At 50.9% G+C, this 14,379-nt stretch overlaps 1 protein-coding gene across 4 annotated transcripts in view; it reads left to right on the top strand.

Moving 5' to 3' along the window:
- TEAD4 (TEA domain transcription factor 4) overlaps positions 1 to 14,150 on the top strand; it is a 61,181-nt gene extending 47,031 nt beyond the window's left edge. For all 4 annotated transcript variants that reach the window (XM_021690798.1, XM_021690797.1, XM_021690799.1 and 1 more), the window contains 4 exons: positions 714 to 887; positions 12,715 to 12,855; positions 13,595 to 13,747; positions 13,868 to 14,150. In XM_021690798.1, the coding sequence (XP_021546473.1) occupies positions 714 to 887; positions 12,715 to 12,855; positions 13,595 to 13,747; positions 13,868 to 13,981 (582 nt within the window). In that variant the 3' untranslated portion in view covers positions 13,982 to 14,150. The remainder of the gene's footprint in view (positions 1 to 713; positions 888 to 12,714; positions 12,856 to 13,594; positions 13,748 to 13,867) is intronic.
- Positions 14,151 to 14,379: the final 229 nt, after the last annotated feature.

The raw sequence follows: 14,379 nt of genomic DNA, 5'->3' as shown, positions 1-14,379 counted from the left end.
CTCCGCCGTGGCTCTGAGGAGCCTCCTGTGTCTGACCCACATCCTGGGGATGCCAGCAGAGACCAGAGCCCCACCCCCACCCGGTCCCCTTCCACGTCAGTGTCTTGGGGGACCAGCGTCACCTGGAAAGGTCAGAGGAGGTGGAGCTGGAGGAGGCGAAGCAGATACAGCGCCAGAGCCCGGGGGACTTCACAGACCATTTCACTCTGACGTTTTCAAACTTGTTTTTTCAGCTGAGGAACCATTAATCCAACTCTTACTCAGAAGCCCAGCGCGTACAACAAAGTAGACTTTCTTTGGGTGTAGCCAGGTACCTGTGAGGGTCACAGGCAGCCCAGCCCCCATCTGCGGGGTGGAGCACAGTTGAAAACACCTTATCTAGGTCAGTGGTCTGACATCACAGATGAGATACGAGAGGCCCAAAGGTAGAAAATGACTTGCGTAAGGCTGTTCAGTGACAGAGCTGGGACTGAGAGTGATCCCAATCACTGCAGTTTACTGAGCACCTGCCAGGTGCAGCCAGGGTCTTTATACGCGTTCACTTTGCTTTACATCGGATCCTTTTCCTGTCTCCATTTTACCAGTTGGGAAACTGAGGCCCAGAGCGGTGAAGTTACTTGCTCCAGGTCATACGGCTGTGATCTAAGCTCTGGTCTGCTCTGTCTGCCCTGCTACCTTGCACCTGACCCTCAATCCGGCTTTTCTCTCCACAGTACAACAAGCACCTGTTTGTGCACATCGGCCAGTCCAGCCCAAGCTACAGTGACCCCTACCTCGAAGCCGTGGACATCCGCCAGATCTATGACAAATTCCCAGAGAAAAAGGGGGGACTCAAGGAGCTCTTTGAACGGGGACCTTCCAATGCCTTTTTTCTTGTGAAATTCTGGGTAAGCCCTTTAATAAACTCTTCCTTCCAATCCCTAGTATACGTTGATGATAATGAGAAAAGAAGAAGAGTGGGCATCAGATGCCCTTTCCACGAGGGCGGGGCTAGTGCAGAGGGCGGTGCAAGCACAAAACGGCCACACAGGCGGGAGGCTGAGTCGAGGAGCAGCCATGCTGCCTGAGAGCCGAGCCAGTGAGGAAGGCCCTTTTCTGAGAGGTGGTGATGGCAGCCGTGTCCGGGCAGGAAGTGCAGCCTCAAGGGGGCTATAGTACTGGAAAAAGACCTCAGGGGACACTGAAGGAGGGGTAGGCAAAGAGCCCACATGGACTCTTTGAATGCCAAGTCCAGAATTCGCTTCAGGGCTCGAGTAGGGCAGCTGTTGGGTTGGGCAGGGCTTGCAGAAGTGGGCTATAGGATTAGGATAGCTCACCGCAAGAGAAACACCCACCTAGCTGCCCAGACCGCCCAGCCCATAGGCTTAGCCTCTGCTGCCTTCCCTGCCTCACCCCTGGACAGGTGCTATGTGAGGAGAGCTCCCTGCTTTTGAAACATCTCCTCTAAGACCAGTAGGTGTAGTACCTGCTCTGGGGGCTTGCCTTCCAGGGGCCCAGTACACCCAGAAAAGGGGTGCAGGGAAGAGAGTATGACAAGTGCACACTTAGCCAGCGGCGGGGAAGTGCAGCAGGGCCTTCTTGCGTGCTGGATGGAGCCTCTGAACAATTTCAGAAGCATTTTATATATAATTCCGGTGGCTTCCAGGCCCCTAGCTAGGACCCTCCAGCCTGGCTGTCTGTCCTTATCATCAAACCCCCCATGAGCCTGGTGATCTCCAGAAGAGACAGTGCCGGAACTGAGCCTCGGGGCTCCTGAGCTTTAAGGTACTTGGTTTTTGCACTCTGCAAGCTTGCTGTGCGAGCAGAAGGGGGTCAGACCGGGCCTTTAGGGACGGGCAGGATCTATCAGGCAGAGCCCGGGAGGGGCTGCTACAGCCTGGGGGAAGCATAAGGAAGTGGGCTCCAGAGGGGAAAGTCATGGGTAGGGGTATGTGACAGGGAATAACGGAAAATAAACCTGGAAAGGGGAGTCAGATCCTGAAGGTCCTCCTCATACAAAATCTTTGTTTTATCCTGGGATGAAAAATAGGTAATTTATTTTTAAATCATTGGATATTAATAGTTATATTATTAATTAATACCAAGAGGCTTGTAATGAGAAGCATCAGATTTTTGTCCCACTCCACCCCAGCCCCAATCCCAATCCCCAGAAGCAATCAATGTAAATTTTTGCTGTTTGTTCTGGCTTTTATCTCCTTAGTTCAAAGTCATACCCTTGTCTTGCTATATCTTGATATCACCACTAAGACATTATGTACTTGTTCTGGTACTATAGAAAAACCTTAGTGGTGTTATATCACTTTTCCCCTCGTCATCTCAATCCTATCATATTTAGTAAGTTGTATAATTTAATAAAAGCAATAAAATGTTTGTTTTCTTGACCATGCAGATTGACTGCAGAGAGCCAAGAATTATGCTTACTATGTAATTATGTATTATTATAATTACATTTTATTTCTTGTACAACTTTTTTGTTTTTTCCTACAAGTAAATGGCTTTCTTACCAGTGTATTTCTAAATAATCCTATTAAAATTTTATGTATTGTTCCATCATAACCATCATATAAATTTTTTTAAGAAGTTTTTCCCCATGGGGTGCCTGGGTGGCTCAGTTGTTAAGCGTCTGCCTTCAGCTCAGGTCATGATCCTGGGGGTCCTGGGATAGAGCCCCAAGTCGGGCTCCCTGCTCGGCGGGAAGCCTGCCTCTCCCTCTCCCACTCACCCTGTTTGTATTCCCTCTCTCGCCGTCTCTCTCCCTCTGTCAAATAAATAAATAAAATCTTTAAAAAAAAAAAAAGTTTTTCCCCAAATGCTCACACCCATCAAATCATTCATCAATTCCCCCTTTCTTTGAGATTCTCCTCCCGGATGCTTCTGTTCTGCTCCAGTCTGAATTGGTTGTTCTCGACCTGCTCTGTGGTTGTCATCTGGAGCCTGCTTTTACTTTTCTCCTGTATGGAATCTATGGTTTTCTAGATCTCATATTTCTCTCTATTTGGTGTGCCTGCTTATTTTGCTGGAAAGCATTCTGTAGTACCTCCCAAAGGAAAAACGTGTGATAGATACATGTTCAAGTCTTTGCCTGTTGTTTTTTACTTGGTTGATACTTTGGGTATAGAATCTAAGTCATGAATCATTTTCCCAGCAGTGATTTTCAAGAATCATTTTTCAGTACATTGCTCCATTGTCTTCAAACACGAGTAGTATGATTACGTTCTAATTCTCTGTCCTTTGTTATGTCACTTGGGTTTTTGTTTTTTGTTTTGTTTTTGTTTTTGTTTATTATCTCTGAAAATTTTGCATTTCCTTTCTATCCCTTGGGTTCTTAAGTTTCACACAGATGAGCTTTGGGATATGTGTGTTTTTACCTTCTGATTTTTTCAGCCAGGCACTTTGAATTGTGAGATTACTATTTCTCAATTTGGGGAAATTTACTTATATTATTTCTTTCCCTCTGTTGGCTCTGTGTTCTTATCCGAGAACCCCTATTAGTCTTATGTTGTATATCCTAGGCTTACCCTCTATGATTTTTACAATTTCTTTGTTGATTTTCCAACTCATTTTCTTGGAGATTTCCTTAACTTTATCTTCTAATTCTTCTGAATTGGTTGAGTGTATCTGAGTACATATTACATAAAACCCAGTGTAGCAGTGGCATAAATAAGTAGTTTATTTTTCTTTCATATAAAGTAAGTCTGGAGGTAGACTGTCCAAGGCTGGTCCAGCAGCTCCTTGAAATCACCAGAGATCTGTCTCCTCTCCAATTATCTACCATACATAGTGCATGGCTTCTGCCCTCAAGGTCATGGCTTCTGGAGTTCCAGCCATCATATTTATATTCCAGGCATCAGGAAGGAGGAAGACAACTTCGTTCCCTCTATGGAGCTTTCTTGGAAGTCACACACAACACTTAATTATGTTGTATGGTTGCAACTAGCTGCAAAAGAGCCAGGGAAATGTACTCTTTTAGTTGAGTAAACTGCGATTCTGAATAAAATCAGGGTTCTATGACTATAGAAGAAGATGGATGAGTCTTTCAGTTGCTAGTGTGTTCATAGTTCAGTTGATGGCATTTTTCTTTTTTAGTGGTTCAAAAGATCATGGTGCATTGTACAGTTGTGGTGGATTAGGTTAGTGGAATATGGTGGCATTCTCTGCCCCACCTTCTACTGAATATTTAACTTTGACCATGATATTTTTAATTTTTAAGAGTTCCTTCTTGTTCTTTGATTACATCCTGATTTTGTTTCATGACTACAATTTTTTTCTTATCTTTCTGGGGATATGAAGTAAGAATCATTTTTTAAAGTTTCTTCTGTTCCCTTCTTTGTCTTTGTTTCCTTTTCATCCTTTTTTTCTATCTGTTTTGATGTCTGACAATATCTATAACCTTTGGCCATATTTTTTTGGTCCATATTTTTTTTAACAGCTTTATTGTTTTATAATTCACCTACCATATAATTCATTGACTTAAAGTGTACAGTTCAGTGTTTCAGTATATTCACAGAGTTGTGCCAACCAATCAATTTTAGAACATTTTCATCACCTCCAGAATAAGCCTCACACCCTTTAGCTACCTCCTCCTATGCCCACTTCCTCAGCCTTAGGCCATCACCAATGGTGTCACTATAGCTTTGCCTTTCTGCACACTTCATATAAATGGAGTCGTACAATATGTGGTCTTTTGTGATTGGCTTCTTTCACTTAATGTAATGTTTTCAAGGTTCAGCTGTATTATAGCATGAATCAGAACTTTATGCCATTTTATGGCTCAGTAATACTCCATTGCATGGAGTTTTGCTGATCCATTCATCAGCTGGTGGACTTTTGGGTTGTTTCCACCTTATATGAAAAATGCTGCTGTGGACTTCATATACAAGTTTTTGTGTGGCCATAGGTTTTCATGTCTCTTGGGGAGACACTTAGGTATGGAATTGCTGAGTCATACGGCAGCTCTTTGCCTTTTTGAGGAACTACCAGACTGTTCTCCAACGTGGCTGTACCATATTACATTCTCACTAGTAGTTATATGAGGGTCCCTGTTTCTCCATATCCCTGCTTGCAATTGATATTTTCTGTGATTATACCCATCCTAGTGGGTATGAAGTGGAATTCTTTGTGGTTTTGATTTGCATTTCCCTGTGCTTATTGGTCACTTGTATATCTTCTTTGGATGAAGGTCTGTTGAGCTCCTGCCAATTTTTAAATTGGGTTGTCTTTTATTCCATAATAAAAGCTTATGAGCTTTTATATTATATGAGCTTATATATTATAGATAGAAGTCCTTTATTAGATGTGTGGTTTGGAGATACCATCTCCCAGTCTGTCAGCTCTGTTCACATTCTTGATAGTGTCCTTTGAAGCATAGAAGGTTTTCCTTTTGATGACGTCTGATGGATTCTTTCCTTTGTTGTTTGTGCCATGTCCATATTTAATAGTGATTGAAAGCTCTGTGTACAGGTAGGACTTGTCACCTGGTGGGCTTCACTTTAAGGTGCTTGGGGTTGAGGAGCCATCTGGTTTTTTTTGAGGGAACCAATAAATGTCAGTATGTTTATTAGACCTTTTTTTTTTTTTCCTTGAGGGGGTTTAGTTTCTCCAGAGAAGACTCCTTGAATTGCGCCCCTGGAAGGGATATACTTGGTCACTGCATCCAAGGCATGGGGCAGTGAGGAGGGCTGGGGATCCAAGCGTTTCTTATGGCAGCTTTCACTCAGTTCTCTCTCCCCCTGTCTGACCTGCCCAGGCTCCCTGAAACCTGAAGCCCTCCTGTTTAATTTCTGGTGATTATTTCTGGGTCTTCTGCTGAAGGGTGGAAGAGGTGGGCCTGGAGACCTGACCACTCTTGGTAGGGCCTTTCAGTTATTTTCTTGAGTGAAGCCTGTGCCTTTCCTGCCCGCACTGTCCTGGCCCCTCCAGGCCCGAGCCTCTCAGGGCTTCTCTCAAGCACGCCAGCTCACTTATCTCTAAGCCCTCTGCAGGCACTTTGAGGCTGTGATTCCATTTGCTTCCTTTCCCAACTGAGTTCCTTCTAGCTCTGGTCAGACTTCGGTCTTCTTGAATTTGTGGAACTCTCTTGCCAGTATGGTTTTGCCTCCATTTGCTTTGTCTTTATGGTGCAGCACATTAAAAAAAAGTTCTTTGCTATCATTTCTAGTTGGTTCCCTGGAAGGGGAAAAAATGAACTTGTATGGTCAGTCTCCCATTTTAACCAGATGTCCTGGAAAGCAGTTTTAACTGGAGTGTCGCCTCTCGCGGATTGGTAGTCCTTGTTTGGCATGCTGGGTTGAGAAGACCCAGAGGGAGAAGGTTCTGGATTGACTCGTGATGACTGCCGTGGGTGTAGCAGTGGGGGCAGCTAGTGGTACACTTGCGACGTATTTGCCATCCCTTCTCTTAGGTAATGAGGAATCACTGGAGGTTTTTGAACAGGCGGGACACGGCCAGAGTTGTCCTGAGTTGGGTCAGTCAACCGTCCCGACTGGAAGTGAGGAGGAGGCTGTTCTCGTTTAGGTCAGGCAGGCACGTCAGTCTCCTGAGAGGTTGGCCTCAGAGTGTGATGTATGGGGCAGGATGTCTTTCTCCCTTCTTTCAGGAGGGGCCGAACCCACTTCCCTCACCCGTTTCCTCTTCCTACTCCCGCTTTCAGCCCTGGACATGGAGGTTGGAACTCTGAGGCGCTGCTGTGGGTGGCCGTCAGGCCCGGTGCTGTACGGCCAGCAGCCGCAGCTCCCGTTGCCTGCTGCGCGTCTAGGGAGGCTCCTGGCCTTCTTTGGGGAAGCCCGCACCCCCTCTTGAGTGCTCCTTCCTCCAGGCCCCCAAGCCAGTCCAGGCTTAGCCTTGATGTGGAAGAAGGAGCTTGGGGGAGGTGATTAGTGACTCTTTCTCAGCACCGGGTGGTGATTTCGGATCAGAAGGAAGGCCTGGTTGGCAAGAGGCATTTGTGGGAACAGTACCTGGGCAGGGGGGCGGGGGGGTGCTGAATTTGGGGCCTTTTTCACTGGCTCCTGCCTTCTTTTAGCCAGTAGTACAATTCTGTATTCTTCTAGCCACCGTCCAGATGAGGACCATTCTAGGCTTCCCATTTCACAAAGTGGGGGGACACTGAGGCATGGGGTAAGCAAGGGCTTGGCTTTGAGACACCCAGCCAGGGTAAGCCTCTTTCCTTTGGTCGTTCTTGTGATATACGTGTTGTGAAATAGGTCAGGGCATTCCGTGGAAGGCTATACCAGGCTCTGTTAGTCACTTGACACGTATTAGCACGTCTCATGCTTGCCGCAACACCGAAGGCAGGTTCAGTTGACGGCATCATTCTCTAGAGGGGAAACTGAGGCACAGAGCGGCGAAATGACTTGCCAGGGTCACCCAGTTCATAGCAGCAGAGTGGGGATTCACACTCGGTGTGTCTCTAGGGTGTGTGCTTGGAACCAGGACCCGGAACTGTTCGATCTTAGAGAGTGCCTAGGGCGCCCTCCAAGCGGGGTCCTGAGCTCCCCCTGCTCCTGTCGGAGAAGGCTCCAGATTGCCTAAGAAAGGATCCACAAGGCCTGAGGAATAGTGATAGTGTGGAGACGACAGACTGAATGGTGCATCTAGCATAGAGTTGGGCGGTTGGGCTTCTTGGGATTTCTAGAGCCCAGACTTGCCTTCCAGAAAATGAGGAGGATTGTCCTGCCTGGAGGTGACAGTGGGCAGGTAGGGAAAAGGAATTATAATGTTCCTCTCCAACCTTACTTATAGCCCACATCCCCTCCTTCCTTCTCATGTTTTCGGGGAGGTTGGAGGTACTGATGGATGGGAGAAGGGAAGGGAGGGGACAGTTGGTGCTGAGGAAATTGGTCAGGCTGGTTCCCTGTGTGGCCTCTGCACTCTGCCCGTGGGCTGTGCACATGGCCCCTGCTGTGTGGACCCAACACGGCCCTTGTCTTCCAGGAGCTCACATTCCAAGTGGGAGGATCTGGAGCAGATCTCAGGGTCCTAGGGCAGTAACAGGTATACAGATATAGGAGAGCGTGGTGGGCTACAGGTGGGGCCCTCCTGGTGTGTCCTGGGAGAGCAGGGGGGCAGCAGTGGGCTCCAGCTGGGACATAGAGGCTCTCGTCTCTGCTCTGCTGCTCGAGAGCTGTGGCCTGAGCGAATCTCCGCTTCTCTGGGCCCGTTTCTCCGTCTGAACCATCAGCAGTTTTGTTCTTGAGGACCTGCAGGAGGCTGTGTCTCTGAGGACCCTGAGGTGCCCCTGCCCCTTGCTTGAGCCCCTAGAGCCAAGCCCTCTCTGAAGACCAGACCAGTCAGGGAGAGGACATGTGAAATCAGAGACGGGGGGGGGGTATGTCGGCGGCCAGGGCTCCTTGGCAGTCATCTGGTCCTTCCTGTGTGGGGAGGGCAGAGGCTCCAGGGAAGTACAAATCTGTGATGGGGGAGAAAAGAAATGCTCCTGTTTGCTAAGCATGAGCCTTTTGGTCACCCATGGGGTCCTCACAGCCAGCTCTGGTGTTCCTAGCCATCTGGAACCCTCTTCTCTGCCCTGGCCTGGCCACTCCTTCCCCTGCCATCAGCTGTTGTGAGGCTCGCCGCACACCATTAGAAAGGAAAGCTGCTCAGACATGGAAACAAAGCTGCCTCCCCCGAAGCCTTCCCTTCTTTCCCAGCCCAGGCCTTGGGCATGCACGCTGGGGAGTTGACCAGGGCCCTGTGGAGTGGGAGGAGAGCTTTGATGTCCCCAGCCCAGCCTCCTAGCCCATCCCCACTGAAAGTTGCTGTTCGTTGATGGGATTGCGGTAGTAGTTCTTAGTAGTTCTTCGGCTCCTGGCTGCCCGGACCAATCACTTCCCCTGGGGCTGGCTTCGCGGTGCCCGAAGGCTTGAGTTGTGAGGCTCTGCTCTGTTGGGTGGGACATGCGGGGTCTGGAGGGCCAACTGAGAAGCTGAAGTCTCTCCCTCCTTCCCCACAACATGTGGGACCAGCTGGGGCCACCTCTGTCCTCGGGGTGGGAGGGAGGGGGCTCTTGGACACAGGGTTGTTAACACCAGTCTGCAAATTGAAAATGCCGGGCAGAGGTGAGCTGAGGCCTTGGAGGGAGGAGGGTACCCCAGACCAGCCCCCATCCCAGCTGCTCCCTTTGGGCCCTGACATTTCTCCCAGGCACATACCAGCACATGACAATGAATCTGAGCCCCTCCGGCCCCGACTGCGGGGCTGCGGCTGTCTCGGCTCATCTGTCAGTCACCTGATCCCCCACACCTGTTCCAGGCCCTGCCTGGGCTGCCCACCCGCACCACAGCTATGAATAGGGTGGAGGGAGGAGAGCGTGGGGGCATTTGGAGGACAGGAGGGCAGGGGGGCAGCCTTCCTCTTCGGCTGAGAAAGAGAAGCCAAGCCCATTAGAGTGAGGGGTGCCGGGGTGGACGGGAAGTGTGGGAAGTGCGGCTGCGGGAGAGGGGTGGGGTAGTAGTCAGGAGGATGGGGCATTGAGGAAAAGATGAGGTGCTGGGCGGGGCTTGTCTGTGTCACCGGCTGCATCTCCTGGCTCGGTGCCGTGCAGCCACTGGGCCAGCCCTGGGGCCGACTTTGGATAGTCATTTGCGGGAGGTTTATCTCTCTCCCACTACCTCCTTATCTCTGTCCCTCTCTGTCTGCACCACTCAAACACCATCGCACTTACGCTACTTGCTGTCCCACCAGTTAGGGATTCCTTGACAGCAGAGACAATGTCTCAGCCTCTTTGGGCCCCACTCCCCTTGAACGTGCTGGGCTGGGGCAGGATAAGTGGGTGACTGAGGGATGGAAGGGCCAGGTGAGTGGGAGGCTAGGACCGAGACCTGTGTGTGTGGTGATGCGGGGCTCACCTCTCTTCTCACCTAGCGCCACCCAGAGGTGAGAGGTTGAACAGCAGGCAGCCTTCGAAACAGGCCCACCTCACCCTAGGCGTGGCCCAAGCCCTGGGAGAGCTTAGTCCTTTCTGGCAGGGTGCTTGCCATCTGGAAGGGGCCAAGGCCATCTGAACAGATTCTGGCAGCACAAGGTGATGAAGGGCATGGCATGTCCAGGGCGCTGTGGGGGTGCTAGGGAGCCGTGACCTTTGTGTGCTGGGAAGAACCTGGGAGGGATTGGGCCAGTCCTGCCTGACCCTGGTGCACAGCGTTCTTTTAGGTGACATACGAACAAATATTTCTTCAATAGTTTTGCAGTTATTATCACAGAAAAAATAGAATCCCTGATTTCATGGATAACCTTGCTTAGCATGGGCTTAAGGAAAGAGTGGATTTAAGAGAAAGCAGTAGGGGCATAGTAGGGCCTGTGGTAGGTGCTACGCAAGTGCGCCCTTACTCAACAGGACCCCGGCAGTGGCTGTGGTCTGAGAGCCATCATTTTGTGCCCGGGCCTTGCCGCTCGGCCGGCACCCACCCTCCCGTGTTCAGGTGCCTGCCCTTCCCAGGCAGCCGGCTTCCTGCCAGCTCTTTTTCATGCTTCTGCCCTGTGCTTCTAGCTGCAGTATACTTTGAGCAAACTGTTCCTTTTTAAAGAAGTCTGGCAAACTTGGTCTCCTAGGAGGAGCATGTGACTTAGCGGGGGAAAAAGACGGAGAGCTGGATTTTGGTCCCAGTTCACCTTATACATGACTGTAAGGCCTTGTGCCAGTCCCATCTGCCCTTAATTCCCAGCCCAGCGAGGCCTGGTCCACCCCGGCCGGGACTCAGGGGCACCCTCTGCTTGCCCAGCTCCATCCCCACACCAGGGTGGGGGTGGAGGCCAGCCGGGGCTGGGATGAGGCGCGTTTGCAACACTCCTGCTGATTTCGGAGGCTGAGCCCTGACTTGAGTGTAGCTGTAGTTCCTTGTTTTCCTGTCTCCCTGGTGGCCTCATTAAAACTGGCGCAGAGTGCACTAAACCTGTGCCATTCCGATCAACATGAAAACAGCCTCTTTTCTTTTTTTCATCATGAAAGTAACACATCCTCATTGTGTTCCCTAACCTGCTTTTTTTTTTTCCCCCACTTAACAGTTGTTGTAGTCAATTCACAATAGTAAACACAGGTCCTTCTCAACATTTTTTGTGGCTCCATAATATTTCTATTGTGCTGTAAGACATTTAACAGCCCCCACCAGTCCAGAGAATGTTCTTGCTCTTGGAAAACTTCTTTCCGCAAAGGAGAGAAACATAATGGCTGAGCATCCCCTAATGGCCAGTAACAAAACTGCCTGGTGCCCGTCTCTGAATGGTGCCAGAACCTTCCAGGGTTCTGAGGAGCCCCTTATTTTTGTGTGGAGGAGTCCTTGGTGTCGGATTCTTTAGCTGCGTCTACAGCTTCTCCTGCCTCGTAGGGCTGCCGCACTGCGGGTCCAGCCTGGCAGGGATTCCAGGCTGGCTGTGTAGGTGGGAGGAGAGGCCGCACCCTCACACTAAGCCTTTTTAAATCTGTGCATTTGTTCTGAGTGCTGAGTTGCTCTTTTAGCACCCCTGGCTCAGATGGGGTGATTCAGTGGGGGGCCTAAGTTCTGGGGATGGGGATGCCTAAGTGGCAGCCTCAGAGCTGCCAAGGCACTGAATTGTCTCATCCAGTGTCTCCCTCTCTCTCCTGTAACTCTGCCAGATTCAGTTAAGTGCTGGAGTGGGAGCCTGAACACCTGGGGCCCGTCACTTGTCCGCTGTGTGGGGTTGGGCTGGACCTGTGGTCAGGGAGCCTCACTGATCAAACTGAAGCCAAGATCCTGCTCTATCCCTCTTGCGGGGGTGTGTGTGAAATCAGGAGTCTTACCCCACCTTTTCTAAGAGGAAAATTTCAAACCAACGCAACATCCAGCGGGAGGTACTTTAGGCTCTGCTGTCAGCAGAGGAAGAAAAGATGTGTGTTGGGGAACAGCAAGAAGCTGATCTAGAGGACCAGGGGCCCCCAAGCCAGGCTGGGGAGTGAGCATCATGTTCTCTTATGGCAAGGGGCTCAGTGAGAGCGTTTTAACCATGGAGGGATGCAGTCAGACTTGTTTTTGGAAGAGAACTCTCAGAGAAGTTAGAGAATGAACCAAAGGGGAGGAGACTGGCATTGGGGGGGATTCGTCTGGAATCTGAAACAGAGATGTAAAAAGGTCAAGGATGGCTGGACTCAGTAATGCCGTAGAGATGGGTGAGAAGCCGGCCCCCAGAGCCATTTCCAAAAGAGCACTGGCAGGGTCCAGTGACCAGCTGGACTGGAGGATGAGACATAGAGGAGTCCCAGCACCCCCTCCTACTCTCCCCTCTGCCAGTCTCCCATTCTGGCTTTCTGTTCCCACGCTTACTGCACCATCAAAATTGACTCTGGAAAGGATCTGACAAATTCATACTAAAATAGAAATGACTGATATAGATTCAGATGTTTGCAGTTTAACAAGAGCAAAGCCTTAGACTATAAAACTTGAATCCTAAAGACAAAGTTGGGGGCCGCACCTGCTGGGTGTGTTGGTGCCTAAGTGGGTAGCAGAGGCCTGCGACTAATGCAGGTGACAACGTTCTCTTTTTCAATTGTTGAGACACCACACCCTGACGTTATGCCAGGCCTGGGTGTGGAGAAGCATGGAAGCTTTCCAAGATCCTATTCTCCCAGTTCTTTTGAGGCCCTCCTGATGTCTTCTGGCCCTGGAACCTGGAGCGGCCCCAGGGTTCTCCTCCATTCCACCCCCAGCAAGGCCCCTGTTGACTCACCTGTCCACTGCTTGTCTTCCCTGTGTCTTTCTCCAGGCAGACCTCAACACCAACATCGAGGATGAAGGCAGCTCCTTCTACGGGGTCTCCAGCCAGTACGAGAGTCCGGAGAACATGATAATCACTTGTTCCACCAAGGTCTGCTCTTTCGGCAAGCAGGTGGTAGAGAAAGTGGAGGTAGGAGCCCCCCCACCCCCCACCCCCCACCCCGTGTGTTTGTTAGGCCAGGCCCTTCCGTGCCTCAGTATGCCCTTCATCCTTGTCTCCACCTCTTTCCCCGGATTTGTCTGAGTCAGTGAGCTCTTCCCCTCACACATCTGGCAGTTCTTGTAACCACCTCCTGTCCAACACAACCAGATGCCAGGCTGGTACCCGGGAAGAGACCATGCCCATCCCCGGGCTTCTCGGCCCCGTGACCCCTGCGGTCATCTGGGGACTGTGGAAACGCACCAGTGCCTGGAACCCGCTCTGCAGCAACAGTAGCTTATAAAATGCTTTTTGAGTTATTTTCAATTAAATGTTTATTTTGAGATAATTATGGCTCCACATGCAGTGCAGTTGTCACCCCATGTACCCTGCACCCGGCCGCATCGTGCATAGCTAAAGTATCATCCTGGCACCCGGGAGATGGACATCGATGCAGCCCAGCAGTGTGGTTCAGATGGCACCTGCTTCCATGCACTCGCTGTGCCTGTTAGCGTGTGTGTGTGGCCAGGACTGCGTCACTGCTCTGTCCTGTCTTGCCTAGTGCCACTGCGCTTACGGTCTTGGGCTCCCCCCTCGTCGACCTGGGCTGCCCGTCACTGACTGAGGAGGTGGACAGTGAGTGGGTCATGGAGCTTCCCCAGAGAGTTGGGCCGGGGCTGGAAGTGGCCAAGAGAAATTCTAAGCCCCCGCTGCCCCCTGGGTCCTGCAGACAGAGTATGCCCGCTATGAGAACGGCCACTACTCGTACCGCATTCATCGGTCGCCGCTGTGCGAGTACATGATCAATTTCATCCACAAGCTGAAGCACCTGCCCGAGAAGTACATGATGAACAGCGTGCTGGAGAACTTCACCATCCTGCAGGTGTGTGTGTGTGCTAGGGACAGGTGCGCTGCAGGTGTGCGGCGGGAGGGGCTCGGTGGGTCGAGCAAATGGCATGCCCTTGTTTGGGGCTTTAACTCCCATCTTTTTCGTCCCCTGCAGGTGGTCACCAACAGAGACACGCAGGAGACGCTGCTGTGCATTGCATATGTTTTTGAGGTGTCAGCCAGCGAGCACGGGGCTCAGCACCATATCTACCGGCTGGTGAAAGAATAAGAGACTCAGGGAGCAGGGAGGGGGGAAGAGACGTCGTGTGTGCAGGGACACGGGGAGGGGATCTGCAGGAGAGCCGAGAGGCCCTGACTCTTCCTAGCCAGGAACAAACTGTGCCTGAACCTGCAATGCTCAACCCCAAATAAACCCAAGATGGTGTGTATTTTCGGAGGACCTGATCTGGCTGTCTGAGCCTCGGGAGGGACTGCGGGAGAAGGGGGGCAGACTGGGGAGCAGGCCAGAAGCAGCCCCAGAGATCCCCCATGGACTCACCCAGGAATGTCGCCAGATGCAAAGTTCCTGATGGGATGACTTCTCTGCTGCCACTCAAGCTGCTGGCCACGCCGGGAGGCCGGGGGCTGGGCTCGGGGGCTAGGCTCTCGGGCCCTGTTCTGTGCATC

The sequence above is a fragment of the Neomonachus schauinslandi genome, chromosome 5, assembly GCF_002201575.2.
Source record: "Neomonachus schauinslandi chromosome 5, ASM220157v2, whole genome shotgun sequence".
Taxonomy (NCBI): domain Eukaryota; kingdom Metazoa; phylum Chordata; class Mammalia; order Carnivora; family Phocidae; genus Neomonachus; species Neomonachus schauinslandi.
This window is presented reverse-complemented; position numbering and strand designations above follow the sequence as displayed.